General features: G+C 39.2%; 1 protein-coding gene across 2 annotated transcripts in view; it reads left to right on the top strand.

Moving 5' to 3' along the window:
- Positions 1–11,165, top strand: part of LOC149257309 (isocitrate dehydrogenase [NAD] regulatory subunit 1, mitochondrial-like) — a 53,805-nt gene extending 42,640 nt beyond the window's left edge. For both annotated transcript variants that reach the window (XM_089413944.1, XM_089413942.1), the window contains exons 3-4: positions 10,211–10,289; positions 10,676–11,165. In XM_089413944.1, coding sequence (XP_089270070.1) covers positions 10,211–10,289; positions 10,676–10,950 — 354 coding nt within the window. In that variant the 3' untranslated portion in view covers positions 10,951–11,165. The remainder of the gene's footprint in view (positions 1–10,210; positions 10,290–10,675) is intronic.
- The last annotated feature ends 2,220 nt before the right edge of the window (positions 11,166–13,385 follow it).

The raw sequence follows: 13,385 nt of genomic DNA, 5'->3' as shown, positions 1-13,385 counted from the left end.
CGGTCTTCAAGTCTTGCAATCCCAAGAGGGTATTTTCCTTTCCCAGTCCAAGTATGCTTGTGATATTCTTCGTCATTTTCACATGGAAGACTGTAAGCCAGCCCCTTCTCCCTTTCAGTCTGGAGTCAAACTTTCAGTCTCTTGTACTTCTCCTGAAGTTGATGCTACCTTATACCGTCAACTTGTCGGAAAACTCTTGTATTTAACCCATACTCGTCCTGATCTTTCCTTTGCTGTTGGCCTTGTTGCTCGTTTTATGCAAAATCCCCGTGAAAGTCATTGGAAAGCAGCTAAAAGAATACTTCGTTATGTTCGAGGTACAATACAGTTTGGGATTCATTACAGTGCCAAAGCAGCTCCTCTGTTAGTTGGTTTCACTGATTCTGATTGGGCTGGTGACCCTGATGATCGGAAGTCTACTGCCGGTTATGTCTTCACTCTTGGTTCAGGACCTATTACATGGGCTTGTAAGAAACAGGCTGCCATTTCTCTTTCGTCAGCAGAAGCAGAGTATCGTGGTGCCGTGGAAGCTAGTAAGGAAGCCTTGTGGCTTCGTCAGATCCTATCAGAGTTTGGCTTTGAGCAGCAGCATCCAACCACACTTTGGTGTGATAATCAAAGTGCCATTCAGCTATGCAAAGATCCAGTTCAGCATCAGCGCAGCAAACACATTGAACTACACATGCACTTCATCAGAAAGCTCATTCATGACCATGTTCTTGAAGTGCAATATTGTCCAACAGATGATCAGGTTGCAGACATCTTCACAAAGGCTCTCACAGAGGCGAAGTTCACTAAACTTCGATATATGCTTGGAGTTCAGGAAGTTGTCACTAAGGGGGGATAGGCTCTAGTGCCTCCTTCCTTCTCCTATTGTGTCATATTTGTAAATCCTTCAATCCTATCCCAAGTTGTTCTTAAGGGGGGATGTTAGGATATTCCGACACATAGGATATAGTTAAGTTCAACTTGGTCTAGTATAGAGTTAGGTTAGAGTTAGGTAAAGTGTGTTTCTTTACCGTTGTACATTTTGTAACTTACAATCCGACGGTCACGATATGTAGTGATCCGACGGTTCACTCTCACCTCGGTATTACCGACACTTGATCCGTGGCTTGACACCCGATTGGTCCATGAGTTCTATTTAAAGCGCATGGAGGGTCATTGTTCGGGTAATCCGTGCATGAGAGAAGCTTATGTAAATTTTCATTCTTTGATTAATAAATTGCCTGTAGTACCCACGTTGGGATAGGCCGTGGACTGTTTCCCTCCTTGCACTCTGAGGGTTTTAACCACGTCAAAAATACTGGTGTATTGATTTGATTTCAGTTTTGATTTCAGTCTCTTGATTTTGATTTGTGCAACCTGATTCCTTGTTTGATAGTGACAAGCCATATGCCTCAATATCTGATTGTCCCTGTTAGCTCTATCAAGAAGCTTCTCTAGATGATCATTTACTTTGCTCAGCCAATATTTCCTGTCTTCATTGATCTCCATAGCTATTCTGTCTTCAAGACTCAAATCCTCATTCAACAGGTTTTGGTCTTTTTTCTTCTGCAATTTTCCTTTGAGACCCTTTGTCCTAGGTCTTGTCCTCCCAACCTCCCTCTCTTGTTCATCTTGTTCTAGCACTGCTTTACCCTTGGACTCTTGCATACTAGTTTTAAAGAAATCCTTTTCTAGAAGCAGTTGCTTTGCCTTCAGCTGCTCATTTTCTTGCTCAAGGAAGGAAATGACAAATTTGGCTCTTGCCACATTGTCCAAAAGATCCCTGATCTGAGAATCCTTCTCTCTGACAACTAGTTTCAGGTTTTGCTGATCATCTTGGGACTCCAAGTCCACTATCTGTATGTCATGATGGGTAGCCTCCTCACCCTGCAAATGTAATTCCTTTTGTGCTGATGTAGAAGGCTTGGCTCCTTCCACAATTTGTGGAGAAAACACAAGAATGTTCCCTCTTTGATATGTCTTGGTTACCTTAGGTCTAAGTGCCTTTGAAACATTTGCTTGCTTTTTTGTTGAACCATGCTTCATAGACCTTGTGAACCTAGGCCCTGATGATGTTCTTTTGCTAGGAGAAACAGTGGGCCTAATGACAGGAGCAGTCTTTAATTTATCCAAAAAGGTTTCCCAAGTGATTTGCTTGACTGAGAGCTGATGCATAACCACAATATTGATCAGGCTATGGTGAAACAAATTTGTGATATGAGGCTGTCCCCTGGTGTGAATTTTTTCAGTCATTTTCACCACACTCTTAGATAGAAAATTGCACAAATTAAGTGTTCTTGTAGAGGTGAAATGCATAAGTAACCTAACATGATACCTGTATAATCTAGAGAATCTTCCTTCACATGTAAAATACTTCATGATAAGCTTCATTAGAGGGGCATACTTGTTAAGCAGATGTCTAAAAGGAAAAACATGTTCACAGGTCTCTCTGACATTAGGTTTTAGGAACATCTTATAATCATCAAAGAGACAATTCCATGCCTTTGAACCAAGTGTCACCATGATTTGGAATACCTGTGGCTGAAGAAATAATACCTGCTGAAACACTGAACTCAATACCTGCTATGACAATTTTATCTATGTTGAAATTTTGGGCAAAGATGCTTGTCAAAGGAACATGGAAACCATACTTTGCAACCTGCTCACAAAACTTCATACAACCAACATTTCTGAAACATTTCTGAGCAAATAGAGAAGCATTGATTTCTCTTAGGTTGGATGGCTCAAACCTTGAATGATGGCCTCCCTTGTGCACTTTCTTTTCACTCTCTTGTTCAACCTCCATTAGATTTTTTGAATGGTAAAACACTAGTTAGATGATGTTGGTAAAATTGAAGTGGAAGTTTTTCTCAAGGTGAAATGTAGTGGGAGGCTAGGGTTTGATGAATTTAATGGCAAATGAGTGGTGGAATGATAGGAGATTTTAAATTTGGGTTTTCTGGGTGATAGATGACAATGGTGATCAGTAGAAACTAGGTTTATTCACCGAGAATTTGCTGGAGAGAAACCCTGAGAAACAACCAATTCACATTGATAATTTTTTGAAAGGATGGTGTAGACGCCCACTTACTATTTGCAGAAGCTTTAAGAGTCTTTGAATGATATTTGGAGGTCTGAAGAAGTCAAAAATCTCCTTAAAAACATGAAGAGAACCCCTGTGGGTCAATCTGGCATAGAAAGGTCGCAATTGCTAAAGAGTCGCACTTCTGGACAGAGGGGTCGTGCTCTTGGACAGATGGGTCGTGATTTTCTCCTAAAGGGTTGCAATCCACCTCAGAAGGGTCGCATTTGTGCACAAAAGGGTCGCAATTACTTCAGAAGGGTCGCATTTACTTCAGAAGAGTCGCATTTGACTAGGAATACAACAAAAACCCTTAGTTTTCACCACGTTTTCCTGCTGCATGATAATAACTGAGCTATGCTTGGACATTTGAAAGTGAAAATGAGTTAGAAAGTAACTCCTCTTATCCTTTTAAACTCAAATTAGGACCCTTGACACTTTATGATCTCTGATTTTTTGAAACTTGGTCACTTTATGGCCTTTTGGAGACATTGAGCCTTTTTGAAACATTGAACCTCTTTTTAGACATTGAACTACAGCCTTTAAACTTAGAACCTTGAAGTAATTATTACATATGAAAACATAAAATTACACTTGATATCAAATTTATTAAGAAACTTGCTTATTACCACTCCTCCTTTGCCAGATTTTTATGCATGGAATGAGAATTTGGTGATTGTGAAACCCTAATGACCTAATGGAGGTACTGAGCGGAATGAAAACCATGGTGACCTGACTGAATTGATGATGATGATATGTTCAATGATAGCACATCCAACTGAGTGATGGCAGTGACCGGACATGGAAATCTTTGAAGGAGTGGAAATAATCCTAGACACACTAACCAGTGACCAAAGTTTTTGCATGGAAGACCTAGTGAAATGACAAAAACTTGACCTTAAACCCTAATGGACATTTTGAAAGAGAACATTTGATCACTAGTGGAAGGAAAAATTGACTGACACTAACAATGAGTACACCGATGGTGGGTTTTATTACTTCTGTGCACAGGAGGGCATTAGGAGAGAGTTCACTGTTCCTTACAACCCCCAATAGAATGGGGTGTCTGAAAGGAAAAACAGAGCTATGGTTGGGGCTGTTAGAGCGATGATTCATGATCAAGGGTTGCCATTGTTTTTGTGGGCTGAGGCCTGCAATACTGCTGTTTATCTTTAGAATAGGAGTCCTCACAGAGTATTGGGGAATGACTCTGGAGGAGGCTTTCATTGGAGAGAAGGCTCATGTGGGACATCTTTGTATCTTTGGATGTCTCACATATTCTTATATCCCCAAGGAGCAGAGGATGAAGCTGGAACCCATGGCAGAGAAGGGTATCTTTATGGGTTACAACGAGACTTCGAAGGCTTATCAGATCTTCATTCCTTCCAAACGAAGAGTGGTGACTAGGAGGGATGTGAAGTTCGAGGAGGAGAGGGCTTATCGGAGATCACGAGAATATGATGAGAGAGAGTCATAGACTTCTCCTCGGCAGGGAGGTCAGGTACAGGGAGCAAGACCTCAGGGTTTTGGATCGACTAGTACAGGAAGTACTTCAGTGTCAGTGACATCTGGGGCACTAGTGGCGAGTTCACTGAGCACTTCTTTAGGGAGTCCACTAGTACAAAGTTCACATGGCACTTCAGTTGACATAGGCACAAGTGTCGGTACAGGTTCTTCGAGGACAGGTGCTGGTACAGGCACACCAGGTTCAGTTGGCAGACCTTCAGTTTCACTAGACTGGGGGGCAAAGGATGAGGTTCCCTATGGGGAAGCTTCTTCAGGGAAGAGGAGGCCCAAGTGGCTTCAAGACACCTTGAAGGAAGCAGAGTCCGTTGGTCCTCCGAAGAGGGTGAACAGGGAGAGTGTGCCACCTGAGCAGTTTTGTAGTTATGTAGCCAAGGCTACCAACATTGTTGACTCTGACCCTACTAGCTATGAGGAGGCTGCCAGCTAGGAGTTATGGAGAGAGGCTATGGTGGAGTATGCCTCTATCATTAAGAACAATGTTTGGGAAGTGGTGCTTAGATCTGAGGGCAAGTCAGTTATGACTTCCAGGTGGCTCTACAAGATCAAGCATGCTGCGGATGGCAGCATGGAGAAGTTCAAGGCGAGGTTTGTGGCGACCCATGTATGCCGGTTGAGGCGAGCACTCTATGGACTTAAGCAAGTTCCGAGAGCTTGGTATTCGAGGATTGATACTTACTTGCAGCAGATGGGTTTCACGAAGAGTGATGCAGTTCCGAACCTATACTACATTGTTGTAGGGGATGATCTGCTCATTCTTGTGCTGTATGTTGATGACTTGTTCATTACTGGGGCAGAGAGACTGATTAGTGGTTGCACGGAGGATCTTGCTATGGAGTTTGAGATGAAGGACATTGGACTGATGCATTACTTTTTGGGGATTGAGGTGTGGCAGGAGGAGGGGCATATCTTTCTGGGGCAGGGGTAGTATGCTGTGGATGTGTTGAGTAGATTTCACATGGCAGACTGTAGACCCTTGCCTACACCTATGATCACCAACTGGAAGAAACTTCATGCTTCAGATTTTAGTTTGGTGGATCCCACATTGTATAGGCAGCTTATTGGGTCCTTGATGTATCTGGTCAACACTAGGCCAGATATATGCTTTGCAGTGAACACACTTAGCCAGTTCATGGTTGAGCCCAGGAGGGTGCATTGGGTAGCTGCAAAGCACATTCTTCGCTACGTGCAAGGGACTGTTGATTATGGTCTGGACTATAGGCGGGGAGATGGAGTGAGGTTGGCAGGTTACACAGATTCAAATTGGGCAGGGTGTGCTTCTGACAAGAAAAGCACTTCAGGGTGTTGCTTCGGATTGGGTTCGACAGTTGTGTCGTGGTTCAGTCGAAAGCAAAAGTCAGTTGCTTTGAGCTCTTCTGAGGCTGAGTATATGGATGCTAGCTAGGTTAGTTGTGAGGCCATTGGCTTCGCAAGTTGTTTTATGGCCTATTTGATTAGGAGTTGAGACTGATGGTTATTCATTGTGATAATCAGAGTGGCATTAAACTCAAGGAGAATCTAGTGTTTCATGATAGGTCAAAACACATTGACATCAGATATCATTTCATTAGGGACTATGTTTAGAAGGGGGCAGTGAAGTTGGAGTATATATCAACAGATGAGCAGGTGGCCGATGTTCTCACGAAGTCCTTGCCAAGAGGCAAGCATGTCCACTTCAGGGACAAGATGGGTGTGGTGAGAAATTCTTTCCTTGGTAAGAGGGAGTGTTGGTTTTTAATGTACCTTGGACAAGTGGTTTCCCATGGGTTAGTCTCTACCTAGGGAAAAGTGTCCAAAATAATTCTTTTCCTAAGTGTGACTTTATAAAGTGAAAGTGACTTTATAAGTGGTAAAGTCAATGTTAAATTATAAAGAGAAAAATGACTTTAGACATAAAGTACAATGTGGGTACTTTATTTAATGGGTGAGTTAAAAAATAGAAAAAGAATTAAATGCACATTTATTTTCATCCCTTAATCTAAATGAATCTAAGCCATTAGATCTTAGGGTTGCCCAAAAGTCATTTAGGGAAACAAAAGGGGGAAAATAAAAGAGAGACTGCATTCATTCTTCAAGAGAGTAGATTGGGGAAAGGAGGTTGAGAGTTGGAAAAAAGCTTTGAAGGAGAAATTTGTTGCAGCAAGCTGAAGGAGTGATTTTTGGGCAAAGTCGGGCACGAAGATCAAGGCATAGAAGACATCAGAAGGTATAGTGCGAACAACATGTAATGCTATGAGCTGCATGCCGTTCGAGAGAAGTTTTTGAGAAAAAAATTGAAAAATCCGTACAGTGGTATGGAAATCTACACAGTTCATAGGAAATTCGTACAGTACACTCTGTATCTGTATAGTACATATTTTTAGCTTCAAGTGGGCATGGAAATCGAGGCAAAGTGGGCATGCTTTTCAAGGAGTTTTGGGCTGAAGAGATAAGTTGTATTTTGCTGTTTTGTTTTGTTTGCAAATGTATTTTTCCTGAACTTGAAAGATAAATAAATTTGAAGAGCTCTCTAACAGGTTTTCACTGGAGAAGATTGAAGGGGTTTTGCCTGGGTCTAAGTTGACCAAAAATCAATGTGTATTTTTATCTGTGTTGTTGGTCTGTTTATGTCCATATTTATTTTCAGCATGTGTTGACAGTCCCATGTGTTTTAATTTGAAAATTTCATTTCCAAAATTCTATATGTTGAATGTATGTTTATGGGAAAAGACATTTAATCGAATGGGAGTGATAAGGTGAAATTAAAATTGGGTTGGGATTGCAGGAAACTTTTTAGTCATCAAATTTCAACAGTAGCGATCAGGGTTGCGGGAGAGCCCCCCCCTCTCCCATGAACCTGCTTCTAATTCGCACTCCGCTCGAGAGCTACTCGGGAGCTAGTCGGGAGTGTGCTCCCTTTCAAAAAAACGCTCCATGGTTTTTAGGGAGCGATTAGGGGAGCTCCCTAGTCTTTTTTTTGTAGTAACATTCCAAATGCAAATTTTTTCAAAGAAACAAATAATTTCTGAGTGGGGCAGCCTAATGATCAAGCCTATGGCCGTAGTATTGATATGCGATTCATGGTAATGTTTAAGAATTAAAGTAAAAGGATGAAAATAAAGATTAAGGAGAATGTCACTGAAAATGAAGATTAAGGAGAATGTCACTTTGGCACTTTTACTCAAATTTTTAACATTACCATGAAATGACTAAGGATGTTTGAGAGTGGTTCCGACCTCATTGGATTTCATATGGAGAAAGTAGAATTTTAGATCTCATTCAAAATCCAACAGACTTATCAGTGTTTCAGGGTTTTAGGATTGGGGGGATTGCAATGTTTCCATTGGAATTTGTCATGTATTAGGGTATGGAATTCGTATGTAATCAAGAGCGCAAATCTCTCTATGTACCTTGATGTTAGTGGAATTGATTGTCGAACTCCTCTATCATGACCCTACTAAAAATGTACCCATCAGTCAAACAAAACCTTGACTTGACATGCTATGTTTTTTCTATCTTATGTTAATGCTTAGAGGGTGATATTAATGACAAAGATCCCTATATAGATCCAGAGGTAATTACAAAGATACCTCTGGATATTAATGCTTAGAGGATGATATTAATGACAAAGATCCTGATTTTCCAACAAGACTAAAAAATTAGACATTTCTCGTGGCGGCAAGAGGCCCAAGCATTAGCAATAGATAATAGATTTACTTGTCTTTTATAGTTTCTAGTAATTTTTATAACTGTTGACTCTTTCATATTTGTTATGATATTTTTTGTAAACAATATATGACAATTTAAGTTTGAAGTTTGAAGTTGGCAATTTTAACTCATTGGTAATGAATTATGAATATGATGCTTCGTGAAAGTTGAATGTTGTTTCATTTCATTTCATTTTATAACATTTCATTTCATGTTAGATATTATTTGTTATAATGGTTACACTTAGCTTACAAGTACAACTTTGGTGATCAATGATGATATATGTTATATATTGAATTTTGAAAGCTTGAAACTTTAAGATTGATGAATCGTGAGACTCAATATGTTGTATGTTACTATGTCACTAACTTGTGGACGTGGTTGATGAAGATTATAACTTCTAGATGATTGTTGTTATATGGTTCAATCTATGTTTTTTATGCTTTTTATATCTAATTCATCATTCTACTTGCTTTTGTTGATATATATATATATATATAATCGCTCCCCAAATCGCTCCCAAACCGGGAGGTTCTGAAAATGTCGCTCCCGCTCCCGCTCCCGCTCCCCATTTTTGCTCCTGCACCCAAGTAACCTTGGTAGCGATGCTGGATGGAATGTTCAAAATGCTAAAGCATTTTGAAGGGTAACATGCTACACAGTTCTCTTGACTTCCAAAATCACCAACCTTTGATCCAAATGAAAAATGGCATCAACCCATGGTACTCATCCACCCATATTATTTATCGACCCATGGAATTTACCCATGGTATTGTAAATGGCATCCGCCCGTGGTATTGTAAAATCCACCCATGATATTCATTCACCCATAGAATTTACCCATGGTATTGTAAATGGCATCTGCCCGTGGTATTGTAAAATCCACCCATGGTATTCATTCACCCATGGAATTGACCCGTGGTATTGTAACTGAAAAATACTATAAGTAACAAGTCACATTTTGTACCTTCTTATCATCCAACTATTGAATATATAAAATGATAACTTGCATATTTGCTTTTCTTGTAAATATACCCCAATGTGTATGCTTGATGCAGATCAATCGTTATATTAGAATTACATAATCAGGGATTCTATAGCATCTCCAACACACTTTAGAGACAAGAAAAGCTAGGATGATTCATTTGGATGTCGCTTAATTATATGCTTCCCTCCCAGAAACACTTAAATTTGCTGTGTCTAAAATTAACCTCCTAAGCATTTTTAAAATTTATGGACATTCTACTCTACATGCCAAAATTTTGATATTCTTGTCTGTAAATCTATGATTTTAAAATTTGAGGGATGCGGAAGTTCCTTGTACCACTCCCATAAATGTTTCATGAAAGGATATATCAATCACTTCATGCATGGGTTACAGATTGTTTAAATGAGATTTTCTCATGCTGAGCTAATGCGGTGTGAAAGTACTTTTGTTCTATATTGAAAAGTATTTCTAACAATATCAGTACTCCAAAGTGCGATACACTGGATAGCCTACTGTTCTTTAATTGACATCGATACCCTGGCAATCAAACCACTTCTGTAAAGTTACCTAAAACCACCATGAGATACCCCTGACATCAGTCTTTTTGACTGTTCCTTGGAGGATGCGAATGCTGTCTATCCTATAATCCAATTCTGAAGTTTTTCTTGTCACTATGAAGAAACTAGTGATAAATCCACATTTTCAGACTTCAGTTGGTGCTAAAACAGAGATTGCTGGTTTGTCTGCTAGGATTTTGGGCCAATATAGGGTATCCTTGACAGTGTTTCATGGTAATACTAACCTTCTCTAGACACATTTTTTTTCTGTTGTTTCATATTACACTGAGTTTCGATAATGCAAGAAATAAAGATCACTTTACCAGTCAAGTGATGTAATTTGATATGCACTCATATTACTTTAACATTGATTTGCATTTACAGGTTACTCCAAATTTGTATGGTAATTTGGTTGCAAACACTGCAGCTGGTATCGCAGGTGGTACTGGAGTTATGCCAGGAGGTACTACCATGACTCGAAGCTTTCTTTACTATCATTTGTACTATGCATTAAAATTACTGAATTGAGGTTATGATTAGAAAAACATATTCATTTTAGGCACATAAGTAGTGATGATATTCCTTTTTGGAAAAACATATTTATTTTTATGATGGTTTTCCCCAAGCTCCACTGGTGGCATATTTCATAAATATAGTATTTAGTTTTACTGCATCTGCAATGATTGAACAAATTCTCACGTGATGTTCATTTCAACTTTTCAGTTGTGTGAATAACTTACCTTTCACGCTTCCATATTTGACTTAGATGTGATAAATTGCTGTCATCCATAGCATATTAGGCCCAATAGCTCTTCAAAGAGAAAGAGATTAAGTTACATCTTTTTGCAGGAAATGTTGGTGCAGAACATGCCATTTTTGAGCAAGGGGCTTCAGCAGGGAATGTTGGAAACGAAAAGCTGGTTTTACAGAAAATGGCTAATCCTGTGGCAGTGTTATTATCTTCTGCGATGATGTTGCGGCATTTGCAGTTCCCTTCTTTTGCAGATCGGTTAGAGCAAGCTGTTATTTCTGTCATCAAAGATGGCAAATACCGTACAAATGATCTTGGTGGAGATAGCACCACCCAAGAGGTAGTAGATGCTGTTATTGCCAATCTGGGTTAATGACCTTATCTTAAACAATACATTATTGTCTTCAACAGAATTTTTGTGAAGAAATCTCCAGGTTTAAAAAAAATCAAGTATGCCTGAAACTCAGCCTACAATTATTTGGTCCATTCATTTTTCTGGAACCCAACATTCTCGAATATTTTCAGATTTCGGATTGTGATAGTCTTGTTTGTTCAGATCTTAATGACCTGGTCAAGTTTGGGTTACTAGATTCCTTGCATATACGTGCAGTTGTTTTGAGGTATTTTGCTTACAACGAGTGATTGCTTTATATGCATACAGTTCATAATTTTGATTTTGAGAAAAACTACATACTTACCCTAGGGAATCTCGGAGGGTTGGCTAACTTGATGGAAGAGAGAGAGTGAATGGTTACCATTAAACCCTGTCTTGTGGATGTGTAAGTGGGAAGTTTTGAAATAATGATGGAACATCTCCGTAATGTATTATTGCTTGCAAAATGCTGCTGCATGAACAATGTATAAAAGGTAATCAGTGGAAGACTCAATTAGAACCAAGGTGCCTATACATTAAATTGAAGAATGGAATATTACCTATATTTTCTAGATTGGAGAGAATTAATATTATACATTTTTTTTCCTTGAATACAATGTGACCCATCCTCAGGTCCATATCAACAACAATTGGCTCACAAAGAACCGCAATCAACAATTGACTCATAAAGAGCAAACATGTCATACAAGTGGGGTTTGAACCCAAATGGAGAGGAGAACATTCCTTCTCTCAACCACAAGCTAAATCAGTTGACATCTAAATTATACGTTACTGGAAAACTCAAATAATACCTGGAGTATTAGTAATTTAGTACTAGTCCATAACCCTTATGAAATGTCAAATCCCATATAGTAAAACGTGGCATATGCTAAACTTGTGGAGGGCAGGCCAATGGAATCGGTGCAAACATAACTTCATTGGCCCAAAAAGAACAAACCTTGAAGTTGTGTGTGGATCGATTCCATTGGTCTGCCCTCCACAAGTTTAGTGTACACCACCTTTTACCATAAAGGATTGACATTTCATAAGGTTTATGGAATAGCATTTGTACTCCAGGCAACCACTCTTTTCGCTTTCAATTATTGTCCACTTATTCATTTTAAGAAACATCCGAACATTTGCAAGAAATTTAACCTACAGCTTTAAATGGATGTGTATTTTGCATATGATGTGTGAATTAGACCTTATGTTTTGTAATTTTGAGGTTCCGTCAAAGATCAGTATACATGATCGAAATTTGATTCCAATTCCTTTATCATGAGACAACCCATTCATCTTATTAAGGATGTTTTCATCTCTCTGCGTTTTTCCTTATACTTCTCATTGTAGGGGACAAGGAAGTGAGATCCGTTGTAAAATTAACAATTGATTCACACACGAAAATGATAAGAGTATAAATGGCAAAAAAACAATACTATACAGTTGGTGCTATTCACATCACTATTAGACATATATAGTACATTGGTTGTGATCATCTTGTTGAAGTATGTAGCTAGGTTTGGTCTTCATAAATGTCAGGCCAAGCAGTAACTCCTCAACCAAAAATTGATTCGTGTTTATTCCTTTAGGTAGGTGTTCAGTAAATACATGAGGGAAAGACTGTTCAGTTCATCTCCCGATGACTGTTCATATTACTTATTTATCTATTTACATTATATTCACCCAATCATGAGGATTAGGTGTCAACATTCCCCCCTTAATCTGAAGGGATGTTGGTGAGTCCAAGCATCATTCTGAATCGTTCAAGCTTTTCTCTTCCAAGTGCTTTGGTGAAGATGTCTGCAATTTGCTCATTTGTAGAACAATGACGGAGATGGATTGTTTTGGCCTCAACATGATGTCGAATCAGATGATATTTAGTATTGATGTGCTTCGTTCGATCATGGAACTTTGGGTTCTTGGCCAACTTTATTGTAGAGGTATTGTCAATCATGAGTGGAGTTGATTGTACTTGTTTTACCTGCAAATCTTCAAGAATTTTCCTGAGCCACACAATTTCTTTTGTTGCTTCAGCTGCTGCCACATATTCTGCTTCTGTTGTGGAATCTGCTGGAACTGATTGTTTGCGTGATCTTCAGGAGACAGCGCCTGATCCAAGACTCTTAGCATATCCTGAAGTAGATACCCCAGTTTCTTTGTCTCCATCGAAGTCTGAATCAGAGTATCCAATCAAGCTGAAGTCGTCCACTTGTGTATACTTGATTCCAAAGTCTTGAGTTCCCTTCAAGTACCTTAGAACTCTTTTTGCAGCAGACCAATGTTCCTCACAAGGCTTTTGCATAACCCTGGAGAGGATTCCAACAACGAATGAAATGTCTGGTTTGGTAGTAGTTAGGTAGTTGAGACTTCTTACAAGCTGTCTATACTTTGTTGCATCTTCAAATTCTTTTCCTTCAATAGATGTGAGCTTTAAG

This window comes from Pinus tabuliformis, chromosome 6 (genome assembly GCF_031772625.1).
Source record: "Pinus tabuliformis cultivar Carrire ecotype Pingquan chromosome 6, CPIR1, whole genome shotgun sequence".
Classification (NCBI taxonomy): domain Eukaryota; kingdom Viridiplantae; phylum Streptophyta; class Pinopsida; order Pinales; family Pinaceae; genus Pinus; species Pinus tabuliformis.
This window is presented reverse-complemented; position numbering and strand designations above follow the sequence as displayed.